The 21,070-nt window shown below is 39.2% G+C and overlaps 1 protein-coding gene across 1 annotated transcript; it reads right to left on the minus strand.

Moving 5' to 3' along the window:
• Positions 1–3,778: 3,778 nt before the first annotated feature.
• On the minus strand, positions 3,779–20,805 carry LOC138327994 (E3 ubiquitin-protein ligase RBX1-like). Its single transcript, XM_069274544.1, has 5 exons — positions 20,648–20,805; positions 14,235–14,262; positions 13,766–13,887; positions 4,373–4,463; positions 3,779–3,937 (listed from the first exon to the last, which is right to left on the minus strand). The coding sequence occupies exons 1-5, from the start codon at positions 20,741–20,743 to the stop codon at positions 3,804–3,806; spliced, it is 471 nt and encodes a 156-aa protein (XP_069130645.1). The 5' UTR covers positions 20,744–20,805; the 3' UTR covers positions 3,779–3,803.
• Positions 20,806–21,070: the final 265 nt, after the last annotated feature.

Below are 21,070 nucleotides of genomic sequence, written 5' to 3' on the forward strand. Positions count from 1 at the left end.
ATAGATGATGTACCTACATAATACAAGTAAACATGTACCTATATCACACTGTGACACAAGATAGATAATACAAGTAACATGTACCTATATCTGTGATTGACACAAGATGGATAATACATGTAACAAGTACCTAATATCACAGTGTGACACAAGATGGATAATACAAGTAACATGTACCTATATCACCACTGTGACACAAGATAGATAAACAAGTAACATGAACCTATATCACACTGTGACACAAGATAGGAATAATACAAGTAACATGTACCTATCAACACACTGTGACACAAGATAGATAATACAAGTAACATGTACCTATATCACAGTGCGACACAAGATGGATAATACAAGTAACATGTACCTACATCACACTGTGACACAAGATAGATAATACAAGTAACATGTACCTATATCACACTGTGACACAAGATAGATAATACAAGTAACATGTACCTATATCACAGTTGTGACACAAGATGGACTAATACAAGTAACATGTACCAATATCACACTGTGACACAAGATAGATAATACACCAGTAAATGTAACATGAACCTATATCAACACTGTGACACAAGATAGATAATACAAGTAAACATGTACCTATATCACAGTGTGACACAAGATAGATAATACAAGTAACATGTACCAATATCACAGTGCTGTGACACAAGATGGATAATACAAGTAACATGTACCTACAACACACTGTGACACAAGATGGATAATACAAGTAACATGTACCTACATCACACTGTGACACAAGATAGATAATACAAGTAACATGTACCTATATCACACTGTGATACAAGATGGATAATACAAGTAACATGTACCTATATCACACTGTGACACAAGATAGATAATACAAGTAACATGTACCTACATCACACTGTGACACAAGATAGATAATACAAGTAACATGTACCTACATCACACTGTGACACAAGATAGATAATACAAGTATAACATGTACCTATATCACACTGTGACACAAGATAGATAATACAAGTAACATTGTACCTACATCACACAGTGACACAAGATGGATAATACAAGTAACATGTACCTACATCACACTGTGACACAAGATAGATAATACAAGTAACATGTACCTACATCACACTGTGACACAAGATAGATAATACAAGTAACATGTACCTACATCACACTGTGACACAAGATAGATAATACAAGTAACATGTACCTATATCACACTGTGACACAAGATATGATAATACAAGTAACATGTACCTTTATCACACTGTGACACAAGATAGAATAATACAAGTAAACATGTACCTACATCACAGTGTGATACAAGTAGCATAATACAAGTAACATGTACCTATATCACACTGTGACACAAGATAGATAATACAAGTAACATGTACCTACATCACAGTTGTGGACACAAGATGGATAATACAAGTAACATGTACCTATATCACACTGTGACACAAGATGGATAATACAAGTAACCATGTACCTACATCACACTGTGACACAAGATAGATAATACAAGTAACATGTACCTATATCACACTGTGACACAAGATGGATAATACAAGTAACATGTACCTACATCACACTGTGACACAAGATAGATAATACAAGTAACATGTACCTATATCACACTGTGACACAAGATAGATAATACAAGTAACATGTACCTATATCACAGTGTGATACAAGATAGATAATACAAGTAACATGTACCTATATCACAGTGTGACACAAGATAGATAATACAAGTAACATGTACCTACATCACAGTGTGACACAAGATAGATAATACAAGTAACATGTACCTATATCACACTGTGACACAAGATAGATAATACAAGTAACATGTACCTATATCACACTGTGACACAAGATAGATAATACAAGTAACATGTACCTACATCACAGTGTGACACAAGATAGATAATACAAGTAACATGTACCTATATCACACTGTGACACAAGATTGATAATACAAGTAACATGTACCTACATCACACTGTGACACAAGATGGATAATACAAGTAACATGTACCTACATCACACTGTGACACAAGATAGATAATACAAGTAACATGTACCTATATCACACTGTGACACAAGATAGATAATACAAGTAACATGTACCTATATCACACTGTGACACAAGATAGATAATACAAGTAACATGTACCAATATCACACTGTGACACAAGATAGATAATACAAGTAACATGTACCTACATCACACTGTGACACAAGATAGATAATACAAGTAACATGTACCTATATCACACTGTGACACAAGATAGATAATACAAGTAACATGTACCTATATCACACTGTGACACAAGATAGATAATACAAGTAACATGTACCTACATCACACTGTGACACAAGATAGATAATACAAGTAACATGTACCTATATCACACTGTGACACAAGATAGATAATACAAGTAACATGTACCTATATCACAGTGTGACACAAGATAGATAATACAAGTAACATGTACCTATATCACACTGTGACACAAGATAGATAATACAAGTAACATGTACCTATATCACACTGTGACACAAGATAGATAATACAAGTAACATGTACCTATATCACACTGTGACACAAGATAGATAATACAAGTAACATGTACCTATATCACACTGTGACACAAGATAGATAATACAAGTAACATGTACCTATATCACACTGTGACACAAGATAGATAATACAAGTAACATGTACCTATATCACACTGTGACACAAGATAGATAATACAAGTAACATGTACCAATATCACAGTGTGACACAAGATAGATAATACAAGTAACATGTACCTATATCACACTGTGACACAAGATAGATAATACAAGTAACATGTACCTATATCACACTGTGACACAAGATAGATAATACAAGTAACATGTACCTATATCACAGTGTGATACAAGATAGATAATACAAGTAACATGTACCTATATCACACTGTGACACAAGATAGATAATACAAGTAACATGTACCTATATCACACTGTGACACAAGATAGATAATACAAGTAACATGTACCTATATCACAGTGTGACACAAGATAGATAATACAAGTAACATGTACCTATATCACACTGTGACACAAGATAGATAATACAAGTAACATGTACCTATATCACACTGTGACACAAGATAGATAATACAAGTAACATGTACCTATATCACACTGTGACACAAGATAGATAATACAAGTAACATGTACCTATATCACACTGTGACACAAGATAGATAATACAAGTAACATGTACCTATATCACACTGTGACACAAGATGGAGATAATACAAGTAACAATGTACCTATATCACAGTGTGACACAAGATAGATAATACAAGTAACATGTACCTATATCACACTGTGACACAAGATGGATAATACAAGTAACATGTACCTATATCACACTGTGACACAAGATAGATAATACAAGTAACATGTACCTATATCCACAGTGTGACACAAGATGGATAATACAAGTAACATGTACCTATATCACACTGTGACACAAGATGGATAATACAAGTAACATGTACCTTTATCACACTGTGACAGAAATGGATAATACAAGTAACATGTACCTATATCACACTGTGACACAAATGGATAATACAAGTAACATGTACCTATAATCACACACTGTGACACAAAATGGACAATACAAGTAACATGTACCTATATCACACTGTGACACAAGATAATACATACCCATATCAAACGAGGCAATAAGAGATGAAGAGACAACAGCTTTAATGTCACAGTCTTTTACTTAGTTAAACTGATAAGTTGAATGAAATACATGAACAATAGTGAAATTCAGTAACACAATACAGTTTCCATATTAAATGCAAATAACAGTGAGTTTTCTCTTCTGATTCTTTGTTTCGTGCTCCATCAATGTCCATACCTGTAAAATAAAACATAAGAACAGTCATCATCATCATTTATGGAAACCAGTTTCAATTTATCTGGGGTACAATATCATAATCAATTGCTTACAATATGAGGTAAACTGTAAACAAAATAGATTGTCAAATTTTCAAGACAGTCTATCCGGGGGGATCCCTTTATCACATAAAACAAATATGGTATAGGTGAGATAGATGATATAGAAAATAAAAGATCACAAATTAAAAGAAACAAATATCATAAAAGCAACAAAGAATTTCTTCATTTTTGAAAAAAGTTTCAAAATAGAAAATATTGTGTTACAGCTATGCCTGAAGGATATAATGTCTTATAACCTAATAGTGTGATCATTACACCAATTTTCTAAACATTTTCAATACATAGAGCTACAATGTATATTGAACACTGTCATGTCATTGTTGTGAAGGCTTACTTCTGAAATTCCCATTCCTGTCTCTGTTGTCTAGTGGACACACTTGTCTTGTTTTTAGCCAGCGAGAAATGCAGTGGAAATGAAATGCATGCTGAAATAAAATAACAATGCATACATTTACACCATATATATTGAATGTTTTTTTTTTTAATGTTATTTGCAAAAGTCTTGGTTGTTCAGGTATATTATCATAAGGAATTTGATGTGTTAATAATAATTATTTACAAATAATCGTCCCCTCAATATCAGGAACTTTGTTTTATCATTTACTAAACCTTTAATGAAATCGCTGTACTCCCCAGTCTAACAACATTAAACAAGACAGCTAGATACAATACACTTGATCCTCACAGAACGATCAATTTGACATCATCTCATTGACACTACATTATATACTCTCAAAATATACTACATGAATTACAAACACCCCAGGTGACTGTATACCTCCCATACTCACATTACAAACACCCCAGGTGACTGTATACCTCTCATACTCACATTACAAACACCCCAGGTGACTGTGTACCTCTCATACTCACATTACAAACACCCCAGGTGACTGTACACCTCTCATACTCACATTACAAACACCCCAGGTGACTGTATACCTCTCATACTCACATTACAAACACCCCAGGTGACTGTACACCTCTCATACTCACATTACAAACACCCCAGGTGACTGTATAACTCTCATACTCACATTACAAACACCCCAGGTGACTGTATACCTCTCATACTCACATTACAAACACCCCAGGTGACTGTATACCTCTCATACTCACATTACAAACACCCCAGGTGACTGTATACCTCTCATACTCACATTACAAACACCCCAGGTGACTGTATACCTCTCATACTCACATTACAAACACCCCAGGTGACTGTGTACCTCTCATACTCACATTACAAACACCCCAGGTGACTGTATACCTTCTCATACTCACATTACAAACACCCCAGGTGACTGTACACCTCTCATACTCACATTACAAACACCCCAGGTGACTGTAACCTCTCATACTCAATTACAAAACACCCCAGGTGACTGTACACCTCTCATACTCACATTACAAACACCCCAGGTGACTGTATACCTCTCATACTCACATTACAAACACCCCAGGTGACTGTATACCTCTCATACTCACATTACAAACACCCCAGAATGACTGTATACCTCTCATACTCACATTACAAACACCCCAGGTGACTGTATACCTCTCATACTCACATTACAAACACCCCAGGTGACTGTATACCTCTCATACTCACATTACAAACACCCCAGGTGACTGTGTACCTCTCATACTCACATTACAAACACCCCAGGTGACTGTGTACATCTCTCATACTCACATTACAAACACCCCAGGTGACTGTATACCTCTCATACTCACATTACAAACACCCCAGGTGACTGTATACCTCTCATACTCACATTACAAACACCCCAGGTGACTGTATACCTCTCATACTCACATTACAAACACCCCAGGTGACTGTATACCTCTCATACTCACATTACAAACACCCCAGGTGACTGTACACCTCTCATACTCACATTACAAACACCCCAGGTGACTGTATACCTCTCATACTCACATTACAAACACCCCAGGTGACTGTATACCTCTCATACTCACATTACAAACACCCCAGGTGACTGTACACCTCTCATACTCACATTACAAACACCCCAGGTGACTGTGTACCTCTCATACTCACATTACAAACACCCCAGGTGACTGTACACCTCTCATACTCACATTACAACACCCCAGGTGACTGTACACCTCTCATACTCACATTACAAACACCCCAGGTGACTGTATACCTCTCATACTCACATTACAAACACCCCAGGTGACTGTATACCTCTCATACTCACATTACAAACACCCCAGGTGACTGTACACCTCTCATACTCACATTACAAACACCCCAGGTGACTGTGTACCTCTCATACTCACATTACAAACACCCCAGGTGACTGTGTACCTCTCATACTTACATTACAAACACCCCAGGTGACTGTATACACCTCTCATACTCACATTACAAACACCCCAGGTCACTGTATACCTCTCATACTCACATTACAAACACCCCAGGTGACTGTACACCTCTCATACTCACATTACAAACACCCCAGGTGACTGTGTACCTCTCATACTCACATTACAAACACCCCAGGTGACTGTGTACCTCTCATACTCACATTACAAAACACCCAGGTGACTGTACACTCTCATACTCACATTACAAACACCCCAGGTGACTGTGTACCTCTCATACTCACATTACAAACACCCCAGGTGACTGTATACCTCTCATACTCACATTACAAACACCCCAGGTGACTGTACACCTCTCATACTCACATTACAAACACCCCAGAATGACTGTATACCTCTCATACTCACATTACAAACACCCCAGGTGACTGTATACCTCTCATACTCACATTACAAACACCCCAGGTGACTGTATACCTCTCATACTCACATTACAAACACCCCAGGTGACTGTATACCTCTCATACTCACATTACAAACACCCCAGGTGACTGTGTAACCTCTCATACTCACATTACAAACACCCCAGGTGACTGTATACCTCTCATACTCACATTACAAAACACCCCAGGTGACTGTATACACCTCTCATACTTCACATTACACAACAAACCCCAGGTAAGACTGTATACCTCTCATACTCACATTACAAACACCCCAGGTGACTGTATACCTCTCATACTCACATTACAAACACCCCCAGGTGACTGTACACCTCTCATACTCACATTACAAACACCCCAGGTGACTGTATACCTCTCATACTCACATTACAAACACCCCAGGTGACTGTACACCTCTCATACTCACATTACAAACACCCAGGTGACTGTATACCTCTCATACTCACATTACAAACACCCCAGGTGACTGTATACCTCTCATACTCACATTACAAACACCCCAGGTGACTGTACACCTCTCATACTCACATTACAAACACCCCAGGTGACTGTACACCTCTCATACTCACATTACAAACACCCCAGAATGACTGTACACCTCTCATACTCACATTACAAACACCCCAGAATGACTGTATACCTCTCATACTCACATTACAAACACCCCAGGTGACTGTACACCTCTCATACTCACATTACAAACACCCCAGGTGACTGTATACCTCTCATACTCACATTACAAACACCCCAGGTGACTGTACACCTCTCATACTCTCACATTACAAACACCCCAGGTGACTGTATACCTCTCATACTCACATTACAAACACCCCAGGTGACTGTACACCTCTCATACTCACATTACAAACACCCCAGGTGACTGTATACCTCTCATACTCACATTACAAACACCCCAGGTGACTGTACACCTCTCATACTCACATTACAAACACCCCAGGTGACTGTATACCTCTCATACTCACATTACAAACACCCCAGAATGACTGTACACCTCTCATACTCACATTACAAACACCCCAGGTGACTGTACACCTCTCATACTCACATTACAAACACCCCAGGTGACTGTATACCTCTCATACTCACATTACAAACACCCCAGGTGACTGTACACCTCTCATACTCACATTACAAACACCCCAGGTGACTGTATACCTCTCATACTCACATTACAAACACCCCAGGTGACTGTACACCTCTCATACTCACATTACAAACACCCCAGGTGACTGTATACCTCTCATACTCACATTACAAACACCCCAGGTGACTGTATACCTCTCATACTCACATTACAAACACCCCAGGTGACTGTATACCTCTCATACTCACATTACAAACACCCCAGGTGACTGTATACCTCTCATACTCACATTACAAACACCCCAGGTGACTGTATACCTCTCATACTCACATTACAAACACCCCAGGTGACTGTATACCTCTCATACTCACATTACAAACACCCCAGGTGACTGTATACCTCTCATACTCACATTACAAAAACACCCCAGGTGACTGTATACCTCTCATACTCACATTACAACAACACCCCAGGTGACTGTATACCTCTCATACTCACATTACAAACACCCCAGGTGACTGTACACTCTCATACTCACATTACAAACACCCCAGGTGACTGTATACCTCTCATACTCACATTACAAACACCCCAGGTGACTGTACACCTCTCATACTCACATTACAAACACCCCAGGTGACTGTACACCTCTCATACTCACATTACAAACACCCCAGGTGACTGTATACCTCTCATACTCACATTACAAACACCCCAGGTGACTGTATACCTCTCATACTCACATTACAAACACCCCAGGTGACTGTATACCTCTCATACTCACATTACAAACACCCCAGGTGACTGTATACCTCTCATACTCACATACAAACACCCAGGTGACTGTATACTCTCACACTACATACAAACACCCCAGGTGACACCTCTCATACTTACATTACAAACACCCCAGGTGACTGTATACCTCTCATACTCACATTACAAACACCCCAGGTGACTGTACACCTCTCATACTCACATTACAAACACCCCAGGTGACTGTATACCTCTCATACTTACATTACAAACACCCCAGGTGACTGTTATCTCTCATACTCACATTACAAACACCCCAGGTGACTGTATACCTCTCATACTCACATTACAAACACCCCAGGTGACTGTATACCTCTCATACTCACATTACAAACACCCCAGGTGACTGTATACCTCTCATACTCACATTACAAACACCCCAGGTGACTGTATACCTCTCATACTCACATTACAAACACCCCAGGTGACTGTATACCTCTCATACTCACATTACAAACACCCCAGGTGACTGTACACCTCTCATACTCACATTACAAACACCCCAGGTGACTGTACACCTCTCATACTCACATTACAAAACACCCCAGGTGACTGTGTACCTCTCATACTCACATTACAAACACCCCAGGTGACTGTATACCTCTCATACTCACATTACAAACACCCCAGGTGACTGTACACCTCTCATACTCACATTACAAACACCCCAGGTGACTGTGTACCTCTCATACTCACATTACAAACACCCCAGGTGACTGTATACCTCTCATACTCACATTACAAACACCCCAGGTGACTGTACACCTCTCATACTCACATTACAAACACCCCAGGTGACTGTACACCTCTCATACTCACATTACAAACACCCCAGGTGACTGTATACCTCTCATACTCACATTACAAACACCCCAGGTGACTGTATACCTCTCATACTCACATTACAAACACCCCAGGTGACTGTATACCTCTCATACTCACATTACAAACACCCCAGGTGACTGTATACCTCTCATACTCACATTACAAACACCCCAGGTGACTGTATACCTCTCACACTTACACCTCTCATACTCACATTACAAACACCCCAGGTGACTGTATACCTCTCATACTCACATTACAAACACCCCAGGTGACTGTACACCTCTCATACTCACATTACAAACACCCCAGGTGACTGTATACCTCTCATACTCACATTACAAACACCCCAGGTGACAGTATACCTCTCATACTCACATTACAAACACCCCAGGTGACTGTACACCTCTCATACTCAATTTACGAACACCCCAGGTGACTGTATACCTCTCATACTCACATTACAAACACCCCAGGTGACAGTATACCTCTCATACTCACATTACAAACACCCCAGGTGACTGTATACCTCTCATACTCACATTACAAACACCCCAGGTGACTGTACACCTCTCATACTCACATTACAAACACCCCAGGTGACTGTACACCTCTCATACTCACATTACCAACACCCCAGGTGACTGTATACCTCTCATACTCACATTACAAACACCCCAGGTGACTGTATACCTCTCATACTCACATTACAAACACCCCAGGTGACTGTATACCTCTCATACTCACATTACAAACACCCCAGGTGACTGTATACCTCTCATACTCACATTACAAACACCCCAGGTGACTGTATACCTCTCATACTCACATTACAAACACCCCAGGTGACTGTATACACCTCTCATACTCACATTACAAACACCCCAGGTGACTGTGTACCTCTCATACTCACATTACAAACACCCCAGGTGACTGTATACCTCTCATACTCACATTACAAACACCCCAGGTGACTGTATACCTCTCATACTCACATTACAAACACCCCAGGTGACTGTATACCTCTCATACTCACATTACAAACACCCCAGGTGACTGTATACCTCTCATACTCACATTACAAACACCCCAGGTGACTGTATACCTCTCATACTCACATTACAAACACCCCCAGGTGACTGTGTACCTCTCATACTCACATTACAAACACCCCAGGTGACTGTATACCTCTCATACTCACATTACAAACACCCCAGAATGTGATGTACCTGTATACCTCTCATACTCACATTACAAAACACCCCAGGTGACTGTTACCTCTCATACTCACATTACAAACACCCCAGTGACTGTATACCTCTCATACTCACATTACAAACACCCCAGGTGACTGTATACCTCTCATACTCACATTACAAACACCCCAGGTGACTGTATACCTCTCATACTCACATTACAAACACCCCAGGTGACTGTATACCTCTCATACTCACATTACAAACACCCCAGGTGACTGTATACCTCTCATATCACATTACAAACACCCCAGGTGACGTATACCTCTCATACTCACATTACAAACACCCCAGGTGACTGTATACCTCTCACACTTACATAACAAACACCCCAGGTGACTGTATACCTCTCACACTTACATAACAAACACCCCAGGTGACTGTACACCTCTCATACTCACATTACAAACACCCCAGGTGACTGTATACCTCTCATACTCACATTACAAACACCCCAGGTGACTGTATACCTCTCATACTCACATTACAAACACCCCAGGTGACTGTACACCTCTCATACTCACATTACAAACACCCCAGGTGACTGTATACCTCTCATACTCACATTACAAACACCCCCAGGTGACTGTACACCTCCTCTCATACTTACATTACAAACACCCCAGGTGACTGTACACCTCTCATACTTACATTACAAACACCCCAGGTGACTGTATACCTCTCATACTCACATTACAAACACCCCAGGTGACTGTGTACCTCTCATACTCACATTACAAACACCCCAGGTGACTGTATACCTCTCATACTCACATTACAAACACCCCAGGTGACTGTATACCTCTCATACTCACATTACAACACCCCAGGTGACTGTATACCTCTCATACTCACATTACAAACACCCCAGGTGACTGTACACCTCTCATACTCACATTACGAACACCCCAGGTGACTGTACACCTCTCATACTCACATTACAAACACCCCAGGTGACTGTACACCTCTCATACTCACATTACAAACACCCCAGGTGACTGTATACCTCTCATACTCACATTACAAACACCCCAGGTGACTGTATACCTCTCATACTCACATTACAAACACCCCAGGTGACTGTGTACCTCTCATACTCACATTACAAACACCCCAGGTGACTGTATACCTCTCATACTCACATTACAAACACCCCAGGTGACTGTATACCTCTCATACTCACATTACAAACACCCCAGGTGACTGTATACCTCTCATACTTACATTACAAACACCCCAGGTGACTGTATACCTCTCATACTTACATTACAAACACCCCAGGTGACACTGTACACCTCCTCTCATACTAACATTACAAACACCCCAGGTGACTGTGTACCTCTCATACTTACATTACAATATACCTCTCATACTCACATTACCAAACACCCCAGGTGACTGTACACCTCTCATACGCACATTACAAACACCTCAGGTGACTGTATTCCTCTCACACTTACATTACAAACACCCCAGGTGACTGTACACCTCTCTCATACTCACATTACCAACACCCCAGGTGACTATACCTCTCATACTCACATTACAAACACCCCAGGTGACAGTATACCTCTCATACTCACATTACCAACACCCCAGAATGACTGTATATCTCCCACACTCACATTACAAACACCCCAGGTGACTGTATACCTCTCATACTTACATTACAAACACCCCAGGTGACTGTACACCTCTCATACTTACATTACAAACACCCCAGGTGACTGTATACCTCTCATACTCACATTACCAACACCCCAGGTGACTGTACACCTCTCTCATACTCACATTACAAACACCCCAGGTGACTGTACACCTCTCATACTCACATTACAAACACCCCAGGTGACTGTATTCCTCTCACACTTACATTACAAACACCCCAGGTGACTGTACACCTCCTCTCATACTTACATTACAAAAACCCCAGGTGACTGTATACCTCTCATACTTACATTACAAACACCCCAGGTGACTGTACACCTCTCATACTCACATTACAAACACCCCAGGTGACTGTATACCTCTCATACTCACATTACAAACACCCCAGGTGACTGTACACCTCTCATACTCACATTACAAACACCCCAGGTGACTGTATACCTCTCATACTCACATTACAAACACCCCAGGTGACTGTATACCTCTCATACTCACATTACAAACACCCCAGGTGACTGTACACCTCTCATACTCACATTACAAACACCCCAGGTGACTGTATACCTCTCATACTCACATTACAAACACCCCAGGTGACTGTATACCTCTCATACTCACATTACAAACACCCCAGGTGACTGTACACCTCTCATACTCACATTACAAACACCCCAGGTGACTGTACACCTCTCATACTCACATTACAAACACCCCAGGTGACTGTACACCTCTCATACTCACATTACAAACACCCCAGGTGACTGTACACCTCTCATACTTACATTACAAAAACCCCAGGCAACTGTACTCCTCTCATACTCACATTACAAACACCCCAGGTGACTGTGTACCTCTCATACTTACATTACAAAAACCCCAGGCAACTGTACTCCTCTCATACTTACATTACAAACACCCCAGGTGATTGTATACCTCTCATACTTACATTACAAACACCCCAGGTGACTGTATACCTCTCATACTTACATTACAAACACCCCAGGTGACTGTATACCTCTCATACTTACATTACAAACACCCCAGGTGACTGTATACCTCTCATACTTACATTACAATCACCCCAAGCAACTGTACACCTTTCATACTAACATTACAAACACCCCAGGTGACTGTGTATAGTACCTCTCATACTTACATTACAAACACCCCAGGTGACTGTATTCCTCTCATACTTACATTACAAACACCCCAAGCGACTGTGTACCTCTCTTACTTACATTACAAACACCCCAGGCGACTGTGCACTCCTCACTAGTGGCAGAGGCCTGGTTTGCCTGGCATTCTATACACAAGTCCATGATATGATTTCTGCAAATGGCACAGTTATCAACCACAATGTCTGTAAATAGAAAAGAAGAATTGGTTAATATTGTGCTAATAAATTCACAAAACAAAGAGTTCAATAATGATAATTTCCTAACAGACATGATATCTATTAATAATGCTGACTTATGGTATTAAAGTTAAACACAGTTTTCCGCTACTTAACAGTTAATGATATATCATATATACTGCAGTATGTATATATATATGTAGAGATATAATTATTAAAAGGAATTTGCTAGTTTATGTCCATTGTATATATATGTAATTAATTGTTGAATTGCTTTTCATATTTATTTCCTGATACCTGTATTTTTCTAACCAAGTTTAAAAATCATCTAGTTTCATGGATGATATACTCACCCCATGCCCATAACGCGACGGCACTCCACTGAAATAAACAAAATACAATTATCATACCCATATCTATTATCAGAAATTTCAGTTGTATATACCAATAATATTAAAAGTTATAATCAAAGTAATACAATGTAATTACGTAACTTTAAAGAACAACTATTATCAGCATCCATCAAAAGTAACAGAAGTAAATATAACCCCAAAAAGGAACAAACATTTACTGCTCCTCGTAGAAACCCTGATCAATTCAATGGCACCAATCTATAGTTAATAAATATAAGGGTGGCAAGGTGCACAAAGTGCAAAGCACTTCTAACGTAACACATTCATGAAAATATAAGAAAACCCCCTATCTTGAAGATTTAGGCCTACACATATGCATGTACGTACACTGACAAGTTAAGTTAAAAAATACACTCTCCCTTTATAACCAGGCCTATATAAACATAATATACATCCCTTTATAACCAGGCAGTGTTTAATCTACGATTATTTTTCGTGGGTCCTTTTCAATGGTTTTAGTGAAAACAATGGGTCCCACAGTGTTATAGATACCCATTCCCAGAAATTTCATGGGTCCTTTTAAAATTCTGTGAGTCCAGGACTCGGGATGCGCACGTAGATTTATCACTGACCAGGTCTATATAAATATAACATAATATATATAAAATATATGCCTACTCATGCAATTACATGAGAGTCAACAGACTGGTCATGATCAGTCAATGCAAGGGATAATATACAATAAATATGTGTTTCTTTCTGTATTGCTTACTACATGCATTTAATTACAAACAGAAAAATAATAAATAAAACGATAAAAATCACCAATATATAAAGTAGACTTGAGGATCTACTTTCACTTTGCAAAAATATCTGACTGCAGCTAGAAAACGTATCTCAACGTCATTCTCTGTTCCAAGATGGAAAATTCCTAAGCGGTAGGGTCACACATAAGAATACAGCCGCAGGTTTAAAGTTAGAATTTAGGACAAAATGTAATTATATATAAATGAAAGATTCTGTTAACAATATTCTGTTAACAATCCTTTTTGAATGTACATTTTAGTAATGTTTTATTTTCATTATGAATTTATCAAAATGTGTATTTTGTAATCAAGCACGAATATAACTTTGAGTACGGTTTTGCACAACACTGGATCTGGTTTACATCAGAAAGTTTTTCCAACTCTACATACCAGATATTAGATCAGCAAAATAATAGAAATCACAGCTCAAACGGGCAGCTAGAATAAGCTGCCCGTTTGAGCTGTGATTTCTATCATTTTGCTGATCAAATGTTGACATGCATATGGTCAGATTTAATGTTTCAAAAGTGCCTTGCTGTGATATACATCTAACATATTGTTACCCCATATATATACCATCCAGTATCTAAATAACATCAGGTAACTTTTATTTAACTAAAGTCAAGGTCTTTTAACGGAATTGGACTGGGTCGAGCATCTGTGACCGAGTAGCACAAGTCAGTATATAGCATTTGGCTAGTGTTCTGAGGTCCCTATTTTCAAATTCCAGTCTCTGTTTATATTTAATTAATTAATACAATTGTTGCATTTTCTCCTTTCTTGTTTCGAATCATGCAACAGCACTCGACTAAATTACCCACAGTATCTTGCATGTCTTCAAGGGTAAAGACTTTGAAAAATGAGGGAGGAATATAGTGGAATATTGGAATGGGTTGATTGGTGACCAGGCCTAGGTAGCTCAGTTGGTACTAGGTAGAACGGGTGACCATTTTATATCGGTACGGCCCGTTAGTTCTAAGGCCCATTTGTCTGAAGGCCTGATACTAGTAGTCCGACAATAGATAATGTACATGGAATTTATGCATCCTCCAACTTGTAAGATCTGTGTGAAATGGCCAGTCCACCGGATGTGACATTTAATATTACATGAAAGATATCATAGATCAACAAATAAAATGTCATACTGACTAAGGCATAACATTGTACAAATCAAACAAATGACACACTTTGTAAAATAAAGAAAAGCATGAGTGGGATTTACCAAAACTCTGCCATAAAACCAAGATGTTAACAAGAGATCCAAGTGGGATCTTGGCGCCCACCAAAGATTGATCTATGTCTGACATATATATGACAGAGGAATCTTTTCTCTGCTTTTCAAACTATAAGTTATAACTATCAAAGTCCAAGATGGTGGCCTATATATATATATCTATTGGCAATCTTGTTGACCAATCAGTCCCAAAAGTTTAGGAACTTTGCCATTGAAATCCAGATGGTTCCAGCGAATCTAAAGTATTAACAAGAGGCCCATGGGCCTTAACGGTCATCTGACTCATGGCACAAAACAACAAAGTCAAAGTATAAAGCAAATTGGTTAACGATTAATATAAACAATACAAGGAACTCCTTAGTTCAATATGTAAGTTTCTGAAATAGGTAAATATAATTTGTTGAACAAACTTGGTAGCCCTTCATCCAAATATGGTTGTAACCAATTCAAGGATTAATATGAGGAGTCGTCAGATTTTAAAGCCAAATTTCAGCAAAGCTCCCATTTTGGACCTCCGCCGTACTATCCCCATGGGTCTTAGCTCGGTCCTTTATAAAATATGATTGTCCTCACCTAAAGTTCCCCCTTCTGAATCAATTAAAACCCCTATAGAACAATTTTCATTGAGATCGGAGACTGAAACCTGAAAACAGGAAGTGGGCCAGTGGCCATCTTGGAATACTAAAATCTTTATGAAAATGTTTTCATGTTGTTCGGCATCAATTAAAACCCGAATAGACCAATTTTCATTGAGATCGGAGGTTGAAACCTTAAAACAGGAAGTGGGCCAGCGGCCATCTTGGAATACCAAAAATCTTTACGAAAATGTTGTATGTTGTTCGGCATCAATTAAACCCCTATAAAATCATTGAGATCGGAGACCGAAACCTGAAAACAGGAATTGGGCCAGCTAAAATTAAGAAAATTTGCCCTTTTGGGGCCCCACCCCTCAGCCCCTAGGGGTCAAACCAGACTCATTTATATAAAATATGATTGTCCTTCCCCAATGATGTTTCACACCAAATATGGATGAAATTCATCCAAGGATGAAGGAGGAGTAGGATTTTAAAGCTAAAATTAAGAAAATTTGCCCTTTTAAGGCCCTACCCCTCAGCCCCTAGGGGTCGGACCAGGCTCATTTATATAATATATGATTGTCCATCCATAATGTTGTTTCACACCAAATATGGATGAAATCCATCCAAGGATGAAGGAGGAGTAGGATTTTAAAACTAAAATTAAGAAAATTTGCACGTTTGGGGCCCCACCCCTCAGCCCCTAGGGGTCGGACCAGGCTCATTTATATAAAATATGATTGCCCATCCCAAATGATGTTTCACACTAAATATGGATAAAATCCATCCAAGGATGAGGAAGGAGTAGGATTTTAAAGCTAAAATTAAGAAAATTTGCCCTTTTGGGGCCCCACCCCTCAGCCCCTAGGAGTCGGACCAAGCTCATTTATATAAAATATGATTGTCCTTCCCCAATGATGTTTCACACCAAATATAGATGAAATCCATCCAAGGATGAGGAAGGAGTAGGATTTTAAAGCTAAAATTAAGAAAATTTGCCCTTTTGGGGCCCCACCCCTCAGCCCCTAGGAGTCGGACCAAGCTCATTTATATAAAATATGATTGTCCTTCCCCAATGATGTTTCACACCAAATATAGATGAAATCCATCCAAGGATGAAGGAGGAGTAGGATTTTAAAGCTAAAATTAAGAAAATTTGCCCTTTTGGGGCCCCACCCCTCAGCCCCTAGGAGTCGGACCAAGCTCATTTATATAAAATATGATTGTCCTTCCCCAATGATGTTTCACACCAAATATAGATGAAATCCATCCAAGGATGAAGGAGGAGTAGGATTTTAAAGCTAAAATTAAGAAAATTTGCCCTTTTGGGGCCCCACCCCTCAGCCCCTAGGGGTCGGACCAGGCTCATTTATATAAAATATGATTGTCGGTCCCCAATGATGTTTCACACTAAATATGGATGAAATCCATCCAAGGATGAAGGAGGAGTAGGATTTAAAAGCTTAAATTAAGAAAATTTGCCCTTTTGGGGCCCCGCCCCTCTGCCCCTAGGGGTCGGACTTATCTCATTTATATAAAATATGATTGTCCTTCCCCAAGGATGTTTCACACCAAATATGGATGTAATTCACTCAAGGGTTTAGGAGGAGTAGGCTTTTGTATAAATAGTTTTACGCACGACGCACGGCGGACGGCGGACGGCGCACGGCGCACGACGACGGACGAAACACGATGACAATAGGTCATCCTGACCTTTGGTCAGATGACCTAAAAAATGATGTGTCTATCGTACAGGACATTATAGAGAGCGCAGCGAACGGGCCGAAGCAAACTCTTTTGATAGAGGTGTCGGTAACGTTATTCTATGTATATCATCCAATATATGTAGAGTTGGAAAACTTTCTCAAAAACCGGAAACAGGAAGTCAACACAAGATCCAGCATAGCGCAAGACAGTATCCAAAGTCACACTCTCGTGTGATTACAATATCACACTCTCGCGAGATTACAAACAAATAATGCTTGGAAAAATTCAAAATAAAACATTAGTAAAAGATAAACCTTTCAATTTATTCTTACCTGAATCTAACAATTGCATTTTGTCCTGAATCTTAACTTAAAAGCCGTTTTACGTGAGCAGTTGCTTCAGAATTTTCCGCCTGGCAACGGAGAAAGACATTGAGATATAATTTGTAGCCGCTGTCATGTATTTTTGCAGAAAGTGAAAGTAGAAGTATTCTATGTTCAATATTGTTTGTCTTGTTATAAACTCAATGCCAGTAATTCAGCAAAGCTATGATTCTAATAATTAATAATAATATAAATGGTTTCTATCAGTACAGTTAGTCAGCGCACACAATAAGCAATTAGAACAAAACACATGGCAATATCGATAAGACTGATGGGTCAGGGGAGATAACTCTTTCGCCGTAGAAATCCTTTATTTACCTGGCATATTTCTATTTAATAACAGTTAAAAAAACCGAACGTATGGATTAACTGCTGCGCTCTCAGAAAGGCTTTGCCTTAAATTATATTATATTAATTACTGATATTCGAGGTATAAGACCATCATTTGTGGTTTTAACTGATGCCATAATTGGGAAAATAGAGACTGAAATTGGGAAAATACAGTGGTATTTTTCAATTGGGAATGGGTCTGGTTACCAGACCCTATAAAGGCCTGGCAAAAACCCTGTTAACTATCAAAATTCAAGATGGCGGCCTATTGGCCATCTTGGTGACCAACATGCATTTATAATATGCACAACTACGACAAAAGGGGAACCTACGTATGAAATTTCAGACAGATCCCTTCAATACTTTCTGAGAAATAGTGGTTAACAAACTTCCGTGCAAAAAAATCCAAAATGGCAGCCAGTCGGCAATCTTGTTGACCGATCAGTACTGAAATGCAATTTGCACAACTATGGGCCTAGGGGAACCTACATATGAAATTTGAGACAGATCCTTTCAGTACTTTCTGAGAAATAGCAGTAAAAAAAATTAACTATCACCAAAAATCCCAGAGGGATCTTTGCGCGGGCCACCAAAGATTAATCTGTGTATGACAATTGTCAGACGGAAATTGTCAGATGGATCTTTTCTCTACTTTTCAAACTTCAACTATCAAAATCCAAGATGGCAACCGGTCAGCCACCTTGTTGACCAATCAGTCCCAAAAGTAAGTATATATGCACAACTAGGGCCCAAGGGGAACCTACATATGAAATTTGAGAATGATCCCTTCAGTACTTTCTGAGAAATATAGTGGTAACAATTTTTCACTACCAAAATCCAAGATGGCTGCCTGGCGGCCATCTTGTTGACAGATTGGTCCCAAAACGCAATATGCATAACTAGCTATAGGGCCCAAGGGGAACCGAATAAGGAAGGTTCGCAAGTAGGGATATAAGGGTGTCACTGTAGAGTGTTCCAACCCCGGTCTGACTACTATATATTCTCCTCTACTGCAACATTTATGTCTTGTTGAATTCAATATTTTTCTTAAATCTTGGCACTTTCTGATATTAAGTTTGAAATAAATTATCTTTTTATCTGTTTCTATATAGTGAGTTGCGAATAACGAGAAACGACCCTTGGGCGAACATTATTTAAGGCAAAACAAAGTTGCATCTCTTTCCTGTTGATGTCATTCATGAGTCTCAAATCTCGATATCTATAGAAATGAGACAGCAGTTATTTTTGGACTTCTATTTTTAGAAAACGGTTGAATGTTGTGACAATAAAATGTTAAATGGTTTCACATATATTTCTCAGAAAACACAAACGATTATCAGTTATGTATGTTTGGAACTTCGTCTAACATTCTCGTTACCTTTTTCACTTCGAATCGTTTCTTCCCTGACTTTTCTACTCCATTTCCTGATCCCTCTCCGAGCTCAGAATCATCAACGTCCATTGCAGCAGCCATTTTCTTCAAAGTTCCAGTTGACAGTGATCGGTGTTTTGAAGCAAGGTAAAGTCCACAGCGCAACGAAGTTCCGAAAATAGTAGACAATATTGAGTGGATAAATCTAAATAGCTTCCGATAGTCGGATATTTATTAAAATACGAATTTCTTAATACATTCAAAACAGCGGAGCAAAATAATTGGAGCTCTTCTTATTTTATTCAAAACATAATTGAAATAGCACATGATATATAGGGGGTCTGGTGTATTATAGGCCCAGTTATATGTGAATACTAAAGTAAAACATTCTTTGCTAAATTCCTCAAGTAATCCAAACTATATTTTCGA

Source organism: Argopecten irradians, chromosome 7 (assembly GCF_041381155.1).
Source record: "Argopecten irradians isolate NY chromosome 7, Ai_NY, whole genome shotgun sequence".
NCBI classification, from domain to species: Eukaryota; Metazoa; Mollusca; class Bivalvia; order Pectinida; family Pectinidae; genus Argopecten; species Argopecten irradians.